The sequence below is a fragment of the Montipora foliosa genome, chromosome 3 (genome assembly GCF_036669935.1).
Source record: "Montipora foliosa isolate CH-2021 chromosome 3, ASM3666993v2, whole genome shotgun sequence".
Taxonomy (NCBI): Eukaryota; Metazoa; Cnidaria; class Anthozoa; order Scleractinia; family Acroporidae; genus Montipora; species Montipora foliosa.
The window spans coordinates 42,455,202-42,470,048 of record NC_090871.1 but is presented as its reverse complement, the minus strand read 5'-3'; the positions used below and the strand labels follow the sequence as shown (position 1 = coordinate 42,470,048).

Genomic DNA, 14,847 nt, shown 5'->3' with positions numbered 1-14,847 from the left:
ATCAGGGCCACATTTTTGGCAGGAAACGGAAAAACGATAAAAGAGGCCAAAATTTGTTTTCTTCTTTTCCCCTGTTGCTCTTGCTTTTTTCATGCGGCCAGCACCATTGCTTTTCGTTGGTTATGATCTGTTCATTACTTGAAATTTGGCCCCGACTTGAGAAAATGACACAAATTCGTCCAAATTAAAGTAATCATTCACGATGGTTCTGCAAACAGCCATCCAATGAAAGTTGATTTTGCATTGATCTAAATGATGCTTATGTATATCTCTGTTACAATCAATCTAGCTTGGAAGGCAGTGGAGATCTCGCCTGCCAAGGCAGACCAGCTGCAATGACTTTGCCAACAACAAAGTGGAAGCCGTGCTCACAAATGCGTTGGATCCATTGGTTGGATCCACTTGATCTGAAACCTGAAGAAGAAGTGGCGTTTTACTATCTCAAAGACTCTGTTGGCAATTTAGATCAGGAGGACTTGGAGCTCCATTTCGTGACAGGCAGATCATCGTCATCTCATGGACCGATTTCTGTATCCTTCAATCGCGCCGAAGGACTTGCCCACTCCCAAGGCCTCTACGTGCGCCAATTCCCTTGGTAATTTCCGTCTGTTAATGCAAGTTTGAGTAAATTAAAACGAGACTTTCATAATGTTCTCTCAAGTGATGAGTCTTTTGAGAGGGATGATGAGCTTTAGAAAGTTCTATCTGCATTTTCTAAGTGAAGCTGAAGTAGAAACTAAGGTGACCTGTCAGAGAAGTGTATTTGCAGTTTCTGAGTGAAAAGTACTTTTGAAAGGCTCCAACTAATGAGATCATTGTTGCCGAAAAAATGTTATCCCAACAATGTTTATCCGTTTGTGGGGGCCTTATAAGATGACGCTGTGTAAGATGCAAGTACATAGAACTCCTTGAAAAGAACTAATGAGAGAATCTACCGAGACAATATGCCACATGCAAATCGAAATACAGTAGCTTGTTGAAAAATGGTCGAGGGTTCTGCAGTTTCCTAGTGGACTCAAAGAGAAAACAAGTGTTGACCTTGAAACGGTGTCGACGTTGAATTTTCGCTTTCAAGCTACTAGTAGAATCTATTTGCGATAAGTATCGTCGAAAATATAACACTTTACTTTCGTTTCTCTAATGTTTAGAAACCTTTCATAGCTGAAATCTACTTTCAAAGTACTGACTTTGACTTGAGAAATTAGGTTTTAAGGAAGGGTTAACAGCTTTACAGGTTAACAGGTGTGGGTTGAGTTGAGGGTCGGGAAGCTATTCCACGATTCGTGGAGAAAGGCCCCTGGCACCTTGCCATGATGACGGTTGAGTTCCGTAAGTGTTGAACGCGTTAATTTTAGTGAATTTGTTCATTTCAGCGTAGTTCCCACCGTTGTTTGTGGGACACCTTCAGGTATATAATTTGTTGAGTTGTTTCCAGTGTGGGGTTATTTTTCTGGAGTCGAGCTATGTTAGGTTTGGCCAGTGTATTTAACTGTAGCAAGATGTTACCATGGGAAAGAGTGGTAGAAAATGTGAATGAAATGGTCCTGAGAATGCAATACTCGGGGTATAGCAAGAAATTCAGATATTAGGTTGTCGACTCGGCCCTCAAAGCATATATAGAGAGAAAGAAAGCTGATCAAGAAGGAGAAAGACCGTTACACCCGCCCAAAGAGTGGAGAAAGGGAGAACAAGAACAGGAAAAGATTGGGAAGAAATGCAGTTAGTACAAACGAGGCAGAAATGAGGCAGTAATCTTCGTACCGGCTACACGGAATTCACAGTTACAGAAGAAATATTAAAAGGAGATGAAACAGCAAGGATTTAAAATCAAAGTGGTAGAGAAGGCGGGTATTGCAATTAAGAGGTTGCTCCATAAGTCTGATCCGTTTAAACCACGACAATGAGAGCGAGAAGACTGCCCAGTGTGTAGGACAGATGGGAAGGGACCGTGCAATAGAGAAAGTGTGACGTATGAAATTAAATGTACCGGGTGTAACAACATTTACGTTGGAGAAACATTGAGGAGTGCGTATACCAGAGGGAAAGAACACTCAAAATCGCTCGGCAATAAGGAGGAACAATCAGCCTTGGGAAACATTGTAGAGAGAAACGCAGTAGTGAGATACAGCAGTTTCAAACGAATGTAACCGGTGTCTACTCTAACGACGCAATGCTTAGACATATCTGAGGGTGTCAAGATTAACAATGTAGATGAAGACTCATTGATGAACTCTAAAAGCGAATGGAACAATTTCCAGATTCCGCGTGCTGTAGTCATGCATTGATGAGTTGTTCTACCGAGATGAGAAGTCTCGTGATGACGTACATGAGGTCTGAGAAAGCGTGGACCATTCCAATGCCTCTTACATGAACGATATAAGTATTTTTATTTTTAAAATGGCAGACGACTGACGAGGATCGTAGATGGAAATATATTTCGGATTCCCGTGAATTTTTACCGTTTCATTTTTTAAGAACAACTTTTTTTACAGTTCTATTAATTCAATTAAGTGTGTCGAATGTGTACAGAAGACGTGATGTCTAGTTACTCTCGATACATCACATACATTCTATCAATACTGGTTTCCATCCACTCTCCCACATCCTGGCACATCCCTCACGTGAAATACATTAGTTGACTGTACTCAAAATATTATTTCCAAGGTACAATCCCCAGATGCATTTTTGGAATATTAAACCAACCACTTATGTAGTAAAGATTGTTACGTTTGTTTTGCTGCCGCTTATCGTTTTCACATGGGTCTCTATTCCTGTTGTCGTTCCTTAGGAATGAAGGCATATGGCAAGTTGAACAATCTTCTCACCAGTGTGCGGCTAGTGAATGACAAAAAAAAACTCTCAGCTGATGCCCAAACAAGTTGTCTTGAGGATTCCATTCGACCCTAAATCACTGGCATCTTAAAAGGGTTTGCTTCTCTTGGTTAAGGACCTTTTTTGCAGTTGATATAATCATTTAATTGTTAAAATTACAACAGGGGTCCCCTGGGTGACAGTGGTTAGTCCACTGCATTGTCATGTCACTATGCTGATAATAGCCTCCTTTGCAGACGCTCCTTTGGTTCATCATGCAATCTTTCCTGCCCAAGCTATGCTGACAACTCCCACAATTATTATAATAAATTGTTTAGTTGAATCTTGGAATACACCTACATTTATTTATTTATTTATTTAGTTAGTTATTTATTATACTTGTGTCTGTATTATTCAGGTGACAGAGATGCCATTTTTATTTGGGTTCTACCGTTACAGACATTCATATTTTGTTGTCACTTGTGGGTCATGGTTTTTTTACTTGGTTTGTATTGGTAGCCCCTTCTCATTTCAGTATAAAATGTTTGTCTTAATATGTGATACACACAGGCTGGGAGAGGTCTTGTATTGTGCGAGCCCATCTGTAAGCAGAAAACCTAGCAAAACAAATCGCAAAGCATAGTGAATATGAGCACTATTTCTTCTGGTTGCACACATTTGAGGGATAACAACAGTCTCCAAATATTGGTAAGTGTGAAGCCTTGACAAATTTTCCTGATACCTTTATTTCACGTGCTTTTGTTCAAATGTTTGTGCTAAAACAGCCTCTCAGTTTGCCCATCTCGATGGTGATAACCTTTTCCATTTTTGACTCTCAACAATGGCCCGACTTGAAGAAGCACCGTTTCGTTGGTCATTGTTGAAAAGTCGCTGTGTTTTGTGATGCACTTCAAATGCTCTATACTTCCATGGAAAGTCAGTTTTTTGCGGACCTGGGCAATTTCCATACAGCATCGATACTCCAAAGCGCCCAATAAATTTTCTTTCACACATTCTCCACACGTGTACCTACAACATAAACAAATTCTTTGAAGCAAATGTTTGAGAACAAAGCAAAAATAACATCCAGACGTTTCAAGGCTGCTGCAGCCGGTAATAATAAGTCATTAACTGTAACTTTGTCTTCAAATCTTGCCAGCAGAACTGCAGGGGTGAGACCATCTTTATCTTCTTTGTCATTTTTGTCCTCATCACTTGTTTGGGCTATGGCTCACCTGTGTAAGGTTGGACAATGCCAACAACTTGCATTTTGTCCAAAGAGCTTTCATCAGACGAGTTTTCATTCAACACGGAATCTGATAGGACATAACTTCGTCTCTGTCCGACATTTCTAAGAAGAAATCCAACTAAACAAGAGAACCGAGTGAACAAATAGTGGCCGCTTACAAGGAGATGTGAGAAGGAACAGCTCTTCGAGGCATTTGCTATGTCATCAGTGTTGTCAGGAGCAAAGACCCGTTCTGGTGAATTTTGAGGTTATTGGGAGGGAGAAAAAATGCGGTTTTAATACGTTTTGTCCAATTTCGTTTGTTATTTCATAATCGAGACACCACAAGCTTCAAATATACGCAAATTTTTTTTTTACTCCATAGGCCCTTTGAAGGATCCCTTCCAACCACAATACCTTGCGCGCCTCTGTTATTGTTTTGAAGCCGGCAGCGGGACTCACAAACGGCGTGACGTGAAGTAAAGGTCAAGAGATCGGCGACGACTGCGTTAAAATGGAAGAAATGGACCATGAAACAAGCGTGAATGTCGATACTGAAGGGTCATCAACACACGTAAATGTATACGGATCGCCTGTGGCACCACACAGCCGAAGAAACGAGGAATCGGTCGCATTAACATCTCACTTTGTCCCTTTGCCTTTGGCGAACGTGAATCGAGAGGTAAGCTCAGAACTACATTTTCCACGTGAACGTGTAACACCAGAAATCATTTTCTTGAAAATCATAGATTTACAACAGCAAATATTTTTTTCCTGTCACAGACTTGTTCCTGTAAGAATTCGTGTAGCCGTAAAAAGACGGCTAAAACTCCTGGCTGTCCATGTAAAAATGCGTCGATGAAATGCTCCAGCAGTTGCATGTGTGGAACTAAGAGAACGGCGTGCAAGAACAAGACAGTCGAGGTTGTAGTGAATAGAAACCCCAGTGCTTTTTCTCGTCATCAAGAGCAAGTGGCTACCGCAGAAAGGGAAATACAAGTAAGTTTAATTCTAAAATATATGACTACGCAATCGTTGTGTTCGGTGTTTTGTCACACTTCCCAATGAATCAATCACACATATTCACATGTGAACTCGCCAATTAAATCAAATTCCTTTCAAAACACCTCTACATTTTTTTTGCAATGAAAGCGTGCTATGGTCTTTCAAGTTGACTTTATCATTCTTTTCATCAGGACTTTATAAAAACTCTGGCCACGGATGAAAAAGACCAAATTCTTCTCAGACTTCTCAGCCAAGGTAGAGGCAGTCTGGATTATGCAAAGAACATTCGAGCAGAAATAAGCGACTCTGCTGAACCTGATCACAATCCTGATCGCGATGATGTTCCTGAATGGTGCGATTGCTCAGTTTGTAGACCAATGCCTTTAGATATGGAGAATGTTTGTTGTAGAAAGAGAACTTGTGTCACTTCGTACGCTATGTATCAAAACATCTGCCTTGACCGGGAAGTACTGACCTTAGCTATCCGGGCAAGGTTTGACATACTGGCTGAGGAACCTGATTATTCTACCAATTCCTTTAGAAAGGCAGCCTACAGACAATACTGTTTATGGAAATATGGGAAACTGGGAAAGGGAAACCAACGAGTTTTGCCTTCATGTGTTGTTCTCACAATAAGGAGATTCTATCCTGCTCCAGATGGCATTTATATGGGATACAGACAATCTTAGTTGCTGAATAAGCAGTTTTTTTATTTATTGTTCATAATGAACTGTTGTAATTTTGCAAAGTTTTGTGCAAAGACTAACACACTTGTAAGCTAGAAGTAACTGTTATTCCTGTTGTTGACGTTCAAATGTCTGGTGGCATTTTTTTTAAAACTGTTGGTTTGTGAAAAGAACAGATTTTCCCCTTTCTCTTGCCCAAGTTTATGAATGAGGGTTGTTACATGCAGGCAAAGGCCAACTATGTTGCATTATTTATAAGCTTATGACCATAACTTCAAGAACAAGAACAATTAATTACAGTTACTGTTTACACATCGTAGTACGAAAAACATGCCTGTTTTAGAAAATTTCTCAACCATTTTTTAACTACTTGAAATAATTTTCAAAAGTTCATAAAGCAATGATGAAATCATCCTCTGAGTTCTTGAACATTAGAATAGACCATTTTACAGTTGTCTGCTCAGTGACCTGCCCTGTTGTGTTAATCAAGTTTTTATGCTAATTTGCTGGCACTTGAACGAAAAAGCAGAAAGGTCTGTATCAGAGCAAGGTCAACTCCAGCCTGACTTGCATTCGAAGGCCAGGTAACTGAGCACACAACTGTAAAGTGGGCTTTTGTCATCGCATGGGTTTACTCAGATTTCTGTGATGTCTGCTGTTTGAACCTTGACAATCTTGCAGCAACCAAATATCCAGTAGCGGGTGACTTCATAGCTATGGTTGGGGCAAGATGCTGTGGATCTGTTGGAGAGACAGTCACATGTCTTGCTGCAGTTTCCCGGTCCTCGGCTCTCTTAGACAATATTTCTGCAATTAGTGCTGGCCAGTAGCTATAGGTCTTGTCCTCTTTCACCGCTTCCGCTCTCCAGTTTCCAGACCGCTTTGAGTACAATTTTTGGAATTTCCCATCAATTGTCTTCCGGAAAAGATGGAAGTTGTGATCCAGCACAGCCAACAAACACCTTCCAGTGAACACTTCATATCTAAAAATAATTAAACTCATTAATTCTCTAATTAATAGGTTAATAAATAAAGTATTGTATGACAATTTCTTTTTTGTATTAGGTCAAATTAGCCTCAAGATTATTGAGACCATGGCCCTGTGCTGTGGGCTCTATATGTGCCTAGCCAGTAAAATAAGCAGTAATCAGATGACTACATGTATATCATTGTGTCAAAATGTATGCAAACTTGAGCAAGAATGTTTGTTGCCAAAAAACAGTCACCTGGGTTTTTTGTTTGGATTTCTTATTAGATTAGAGCCCTAGACTGCCAGATGGACTTTGAGTAGAAAGAACAATTGGTTTTGATTATGTTGAAACACATCTATTAAACTGGTATCAACTTGAAGAAATTAAACAATCAAAAGTAAACAATCATGAAAAAAGAGAAATCTAATTGCAGTAAAAATGGTTGATACTTACGAAAATGTAATTCATTTCGAAGCATATTTCAGGAGCATGGAGTTAAAGTTCTCCAGTTTACTTGTGTGCCTAGAGTGAAAACAAACGAGACAATCATTTATCAACCTTTCCACTACCAGGAGTGCCCCAATCAAAAGTTATAAATTCCAAAATTTCAATATATAGAAGAAAGAAAGATTACAAAACATAAACGAATAAATTATGAAATATTTGTAAAGATAATTCTTCAATAAAACCTAGGAGTGAAAATTTCTCATGGTAGGTACATAAAACATCTTGTTACTGTTTCAACTAGCAGCAATTGCTACTCTGCAAGTCCAAATGTCTAAATGAAGTTTACGGTATTTCATGGTACACTTTGGTGATTCCAATTTCATTCTTGTGATCTGATAATTAAACATCTAGACATGCACTGGAAACACTGTTGCCATATAATAATATGATGATATGTCCATTTGCATGCATTCATCCCGCCTCCCATTAGTATAAACCTAAACGTCCAGTGAAACTGATGTAAAACGTGTGCACTCACAGTGTATTTGTGTCCTCGTCATTTCTGCCTGGAAGCACAGGAGACACGTCAGTTTCGATCCTTGCTCTTTTACCCAAAGGGGTAGATTGGAAGAGCTCACGTCTACCTAGACAGAACATCATTAGAATGAGCCGACCAAAAATCAAACTCCATGCTAAAAAGTGGAAAACACTTCTTGCTTACTGGATTTAGATATATATAACACGGTTTGAAAAACCAAAACGAATCTACACTGGCCTTGAAGAGAAATAGATGAACAGAACTGAAACCTTACTTGAGCTGGGTCCGTTGTCGATAGAGGTTTCAGCTGGCGATAATTCTTGACAGGAACTGCTCCTAGCACGAAGCTCCTCGATGTTTTGATGAAGCAAAATCTCAGCAAATTGGCTGTTACTTAGCCCCTTGATATTTAACCTTTCTTTCCTTTCATTCCATAGGCGAAAAGTTGACTCTCGAAGGATAATTCTCTTTGTTCCTTCAGTTGCCTGTGGTCGTCCGCGCTGAGGAACATGAAAGGCCATCGAAGACCTCCAGTTTAACCGACAAATTTGCCTCCAAACAGGAGAAAAATGAGAAAATAACTAGTCAAGTATAAGGACTGATAATTTTAGAACGCGTTTGAGGAAGTTTAAGACCTAAGTGAGGCAGATGTACAAGGGTGAACGAGGATTTCTTTTCACTTTCCGAAATGTCCGATAACAGATGGCAGAGAAAATGGAGGATTTCACATTTCGCGCGCGCAAGGTATTATGGTTGTGAGGGATCCTTTAATCATATGAATTTTACCATGTTTTGATATTTTAGCTGTCAATAATTATGCTCCTGACAATATTGATGATGATGATAATGATGATGGTACACCTTTTATAAGTCTGCTTCATATACAAGCTGAAGATGAGCACAAGGGTATGATAAATTTATAAGGATCTAGGAGGGAAGTTTTTTATCAAGTGTTTGCAAAGCTTGCAGATGTGGACAATGGCTCTGGGTTTTGCCAACTGTTTGAAGACCCACCCACTCGATTGGTTCCAGTGTACAATGCCAGAATAGCCTTTTCTGGGCTTATGAAATGTGTAGGGCGGTTGATTATAGCTCACTGTGAGATTGGTTTCCCAAGACTTTCACCGGTGTGCTATTGGTATCTGATAAACCAAGATATTTCCAAAGCGATATCATATGCCAACATCTCAGACATTCAAGATACCTTAGTGGCTGATTACATCAGGAAGGTATTCCCAGTACAGTAGTTTGTATAGCCTTTTATACGTGCTTTTAGTTATTACTTACCCACTTTTTATTTTCTGGATTAAAGCCCAGACAGTTACAGTAATAATTAATAAAATTATGAAAGTCTGCTGCAACTTTCACCCGCTGATGGTTGCTTCTTTGCAAAATGTCAAACGTGTATTTTATTAAAGACCATTGCTTGGTCGGGGGGGGGGGGGGGTCAGTGAGTGAATACCTTGCAATCTGATTTCCAGGTACTTATGGCTGACTCTGAGGACAAAAACCGTATTAACCAGCTATCAGTCAGTGGGTGCACCACAACTCTTACGGTAGATTATAACCTGTGCTGTAAAATGGCTTTAACCAAGCACCTGGCTTAAGGTGGTTTCCTATAGTTGCAAGGACGTGAGTACTTATTCTAGATTGACAGAAGCACTCTTTCTTGCTTCAAAAACCAGATACATGTATCTTTTTGTAAGACCTCTTAGTGCCTTAATAAAAAGATTTGTTTTATTGATGACATGTCATATCAATGGAAGCCACTGTGAAAGAGTGCTGCTTCTTTTGGTTTTACATGCTCATGACTCAAAAATAAAGCAGATGACCCCATGTTTATGATGATAAAATTACTGCAAAGGAATCTGCCGCCACAAAAATATTTCTTGGGGTTAGGCCCATTAAAAACCATTTCAAACATGTTGGACCCTTGTCATGATAGCAGATTCTCTAGGTAAGCATAATATCTTTGTAATTAGTAATGGCTTTTATTTTTATCCTACATGTAGATGCAAAACAAGGAATGAAGTGAACGAAGTATTGACCTTTCCTGATGGTGATGATCACAAAGATATGAAAGACATGGTTATTCGCTTCATCAATGAAAGTGAGTGCGATGGTATGCAAATTTATTTTATCCCAGAGATGTACATGAATGCACCTACAATCCTGGTCAAAACTGTCGGGACAATTCGTGCTTTTCCCCCTCCCCCCATTACAATGTTGATTTTTCATGGTCTCCAAAATCAAGATCTGTTCATCGATCACTGGCATGTTTCAACATTGTCTGGGGGGAAGGGGGGCGCAAAAAAGGCAGCGAAAGAAGAACAAACCGTGCTCATATAACGATGAAAGCATGTACAGTAAATTCTCTACTTTTCGCCCAAAATTTGACAAGTGTCCCGAAGTGTTTTGACCCGGATTGTTTGAAACTGAGTTTCATCGAATAAAACTGGAAACCGTATCACATATGTCCTCAAAATAGTAAACAATTTGTAACACTGCGTTAAAAATTGTGTTATTGTAGTAAAGTCTGTTTTATGGAACCAGCGAAGAACATTTTCAGGAGACTCGTTATTAGACTCCGCGCAGTTAGCGGCCGCTTTTTCGAGCTGCAGAATCATTTGACTTTGCTAAGCAGAGTTCGATTGCTCACAAGTTGAAGGACAGCAAATCGCGTAGACAATAGAATAGTTCAAAGGAAAGAGTCACATTCACGTCTCTGTAGATTTTGCTTCGCCAAATTTCTGCGTGTCATCTTGCTGACACTCAATCAGTGTCATACAAAACCGCATTGTCTGTTGCGTGACCCAAGCTGTTGTTGACAACAGCAACAGTTCTCACTCACATTTCTCACTCCTAAAAGCACATTTTCTGGTTGTGCCTTTGATGTAGCTACCAGAATATATGGCGTGTTGTGTTATACACACTTTCGTTGATCTTTAATTGGCGTTCGTTTCTAAACAAGAAAACGCTTAATGCCTTTTTCAACATTTCTCGGCTATTTGAAAAGAATAAGCTAACATCTAATTTGATCTTTTGCTGTTTTTAGGGTGAGAAATGTTGAAAAATACCCACCCGGTGATCGTTTGAAGCCAAAAAGCGCTTGTATGAATAGAAAAGAAAGGGTTATTATGTTTTTTGCAGCATCTTTTTTAAAAGTCATTTCTAAACCTAAATATCTTTCATTTATTTAGCCGAGAACTGTTGACTGCTCACGGTAACGCAACCCACCGTTTTGACAATCCTTGCTCACACTACCTCTACACCGGTGCAATATATTGTTTTACTGTCAGAGATAATTCTCTAATGAGATTCAATGAACCTGACCAGGCTTGAGACCAATTATCAAGAAATTCTTTTCTCAGACAATCCAGGTCAAAACTGTCGGGACAATTCGTGCTTTTCCTCCTCCCCCCATTACAATGTTGATTTTCGTTAGCATGTTTCAACATTGTCTGGGGGGAAGGGGGCGCAAAAAAGGCAGCGAAAGAAGAACAAACCGTGCTCATATGATGATGAAAGCATGTACAGTAAATTCTCTACTTTTCGCCCAAAATTTGACAAGTGTCCCGAAGTGTTTTGACCCGGATTGTATGTATGATTGTAATTGATGGGTAATATTAAACTGATCAGTTACTTATCATTCTTTAGTTGATCGACCGACAGAGTTGCGCAAATACTTAATGTGAAGTCAATGAGAGATTACCTTTGTAAACAGTTTGTCTGTGATCAGTCATTACTGGTTGATTATCCATTGACATCATTGGTCAAAGTTTTTTGATTGTGTTCATCGTTTGTTTCCTCTTCAGAGAGCTACGACAGGTGCTTGTGTTATGCCCTCGACAGGAGGTATCTCAGTCACTTTTGATGCAATCGATGATGCCACTTTTGTATCCACCACAGCACTTTGAGAATTTTGAGGCATTTCAAACCTGCCTAAAAATGGCAATGATGGATGGAAGTCCAAATTTTAATGTACCATAAGACTGTACTGGTACTCAACCATGGTTCAAAATTTAGTTGTTTTGTCATCCCCTGTTATTTTGGACTACTGTAACACAGAGAGGGTGACATGTGCACGTATGTTGACATTCCATTTGAGATGTGTTTTTCATGACATTCCTTATACTGTAGGAAATAGGAGAAGGCCCTTCCAGATAGGAGGTCATGTGCGTCCAAAATTACAGGATTATAACAGTTTGGATTGCTTTTTTATGCTTTTATTTATGGACAAGTTATCTGTTGTTTGCAGGGGGCTTCTCCAAACTGCCATTTTGGAACGTCTAAAAGAACCTGAGTACAAGGATGTTAAGGTTATAGCTTCGTTACCATTAAAGTAATGCTATGATGTTTGAACTTTTATTTGAAAATTAAATTTCCAAACTTCTGCCCTGACAAATTTATCTACCAAATAAAATTTTGTGCAGAAATCTGACTATTTTGACTGTGATGGCTCCTTTCAGCTGGCCACTATGGCAAGATTGTCATCCCCGCTGAGTGTCAATGACAAAACTGGATCCAGGGCAAAATGCTTAACAATAAAGGTTAAATCATCCATAGACAGGTCATATGGGTGGCATTGTTAAGGTATATAAAAGAAGAAACTGTTATGCAAGACTAATTAATTTTTTCATTCTAATTAACATAAAGATTGTAAAGGGTGACAAGATTACACGAATACATGTACTTTTGCTCGTATTGAGTGGGAATGTGCTTTATTCCATGTATGAATCTTGTGTTGCCTCTTTGTGTACACAATGAGCCACATTCCCACACTACCATTTCCCCCTCAATCCACTTTTCACTCTTACATGTGCACAGATCATGAAAAATACCTTAGTAATAGTCAGTCGAATGGATATATCACAGTCTTGAAAATCTGACTTTCCTCTACTTAAGTTTGAAATGTTTTCATGGTACAATGCAGATGGTGAGAAGTGTTTTCTCGCAACCCCAAAAAATTAATATTCAAGAACTATTTCAGGTGTTCGCTTTTTTCTGAGTTTCAGAGCAAAGTGTCCTTCAATGGGCTACTTTTATTCAGCAGAGTAAGTCAAGAAAAACACTGCTTGTAATTCTTGATTGTGAAATGAGTTAATTTGGCCTTTCTTGCAAGAATGCTAGAACCTCCAACACAATGTCTATGCCATAATTACAGCTTTCGGACAGTGGATCAATCAAACCAGTAAGTTCTTCGTATCTTTCGTCTGAAAAAGGCCTATCTGTCTCTGGAACTGCAACACTTGATTGATCATCAAAATCTTCCCATGGGACAGGGCCATCCCAATCAATTTCATATGCATCACTCTCCTCCTACATGAAAATGCAGCAATGCTAAATTTAGAAAACAAGAATGCAATGCCAGGAATACCACGAATATCAACATGGTCCCAAATTAATGTAACAAAGGGGCAAGAGTGAGTATGCAAAAATTTGTTGAGCATTGATCAACACATGCGGAAGCGTATTCGACCCGAGAGTGTCATCCTTACTAAAATTGCTCAAGGTCGGTTGCCATTGTCAGACTTACTCTACATTTGTTTCCCCCTCTCTCTCTCTCTCTCTCTCTTTTCATAGGTATGATCAGGCACTTTGATAACATCTTTCGCTTTTCGTAATAGCTCCGCTTGTTCAGCGTGGAAAGTTCTGCATTTAATACCTAAAAAGCACAAATACATACTAAAAAGAGCTGCAGAAGATAACAGAGGAAACTTCAGTGAAGACCCTGTAAATGCTGTGAAGAAAGACTCCTATGTAGACGACTTCAAGACAGTGAAAACAGTAGACGAGGCAAATTCATTTGTGGATGTAACAAGCTTACTTGGTGAAGTCGGATTTAGACTGACAAAATGGATGAACAATAGTCGAGATGTACTGTCTGTGATACCGGACGAAAAGCGTGCAAGACCGAACCTGGACTTGGATCTCAACGATCTCCCAGTAGAAAGAACACAAGGAGTCCAGTGGCATGTAGAAAGGGATGTCTTCCTATTCAAGGCTCTTGAGCCTAGCCAGCCACTAACAAAGCGTGGAAGTCTGTCAGCAGTAGGCGCTCTGTATGACCCTATGGGATTTGTCTGCCCAATTGTACTGAAAGCAAAGAAGATCTTACAGAAACTTTGGAAACCGAATCTGGGATGGGATGATGAAATTCTTGAAGACCTGCAGTGCCACTGGAATAAGTGGAAGAATGAGTTGGCTGCCTTGTCACAAGTTCAGATACCACGGTGCCATTTTGCTGATCAGACAGAAGTACTTGATGTATCTCTGCATTTGTTCTAAGATGCTTCTGAGGACGGTTATGGCATGTGCTCTTACCTTAGATTTGTTCATGCAAGTGGAGCTATCAAATGTTCATTCCTGGTTGGAAAGTCCAGAAGTTCGCCTGTGAGGCTGATCTCGATCCCGGCGCTTGAACTGCAAGCAGCTACATTGTCTGTAAAGATGTACAGAGTGTTAATGGCTGAGCTGACGTACAAGATTAGCGGCACCACATTCTGGACAGATTCTCAAACCACTTTGCAGTATATTAAGAATAACAGCAAGCGTTTTCAGACATGCGTTGCCAACCGTGTAATTGAAATACGCGAGGTGACTACCCCTGATCAATGGAGACATTGTCCAGGACGAATGAATCCCGCAGATAAAGCTACACGTGGTCTAAAGCCTCAGAGACTAACCAGTCAGCATCGCTGGTGGCGAGGGCCAGAGTTTCTGGGCAAGGTTGGAAGCTTATCATCCTCCGTATACCTTCTCGGGCCACTAACAGTTAAGTGGGGCCACGGAACCGCAAAAAGATGGGGATGTTTATTTACGTGCCCTACAACTCATGCTGTTAACCTTGAAGTGACACCAAGATTTTATTATGATTCTTCAACAGTTTATTAGTAGGAGAGGACCGCCTAAAGAGATTTGGTCGGATCGAGGAAATAACTTTTTTGGAGGAGTCCATTGCGCAGTGGAATGAAGAAAGCATTGAACGACAGCTGCAGCAGAAGGACATCAAGTGGGTCTTACAACCACCTGCTTCTCCTCATATGTCCAGAGTGTGGGAACGCCTGGTGCAAACTACAAAGAAGCACTTGAAGAGCATTGTTGGAGATGGGCTTCTTAACGATTTCGAGTTGAGAACATTGCTTGCCGAAGTCGAGTCGA

General features: G+C 39.9%; 1 protein-coding gene across 1 annotated transcript; it reads left to right on the top strand.

Moving 5' to 3' along the window:
- Positions 1-2,418: 2,418 nt before the first annotated feature.
- Positions 2,419-6,678, top strand: LOC137994856 (uncharacterized). Its single transcript, XM_068840452.1, has 7 exons — positions 2,419-2,664; positions 2,789-2,941; positions 3,382-3,519; positions 3,971-4,295; positions 4,425-4,721; positions 4,823-5,038; positions 5,236-6,678. The coding sequence occupies exons 5-7, from the start codon at positions 4,554-4,556 to the stop codon at positions 5,731-5,733; spliced, it is 882 nt and encodes a 293-aa protein (XP_068696553.1). The 5' UTR covers positions 2,419-2,664; positions 2,789-2,941; positions 3,382-3,519; positions 3,971-4,295; positions 4,425-4,553; the 3' UTR covers positions 5,734-6,678.
- The last annotated feature ends 8,169 nt before the right edge of the window (positions 6,679-14,847 follow it).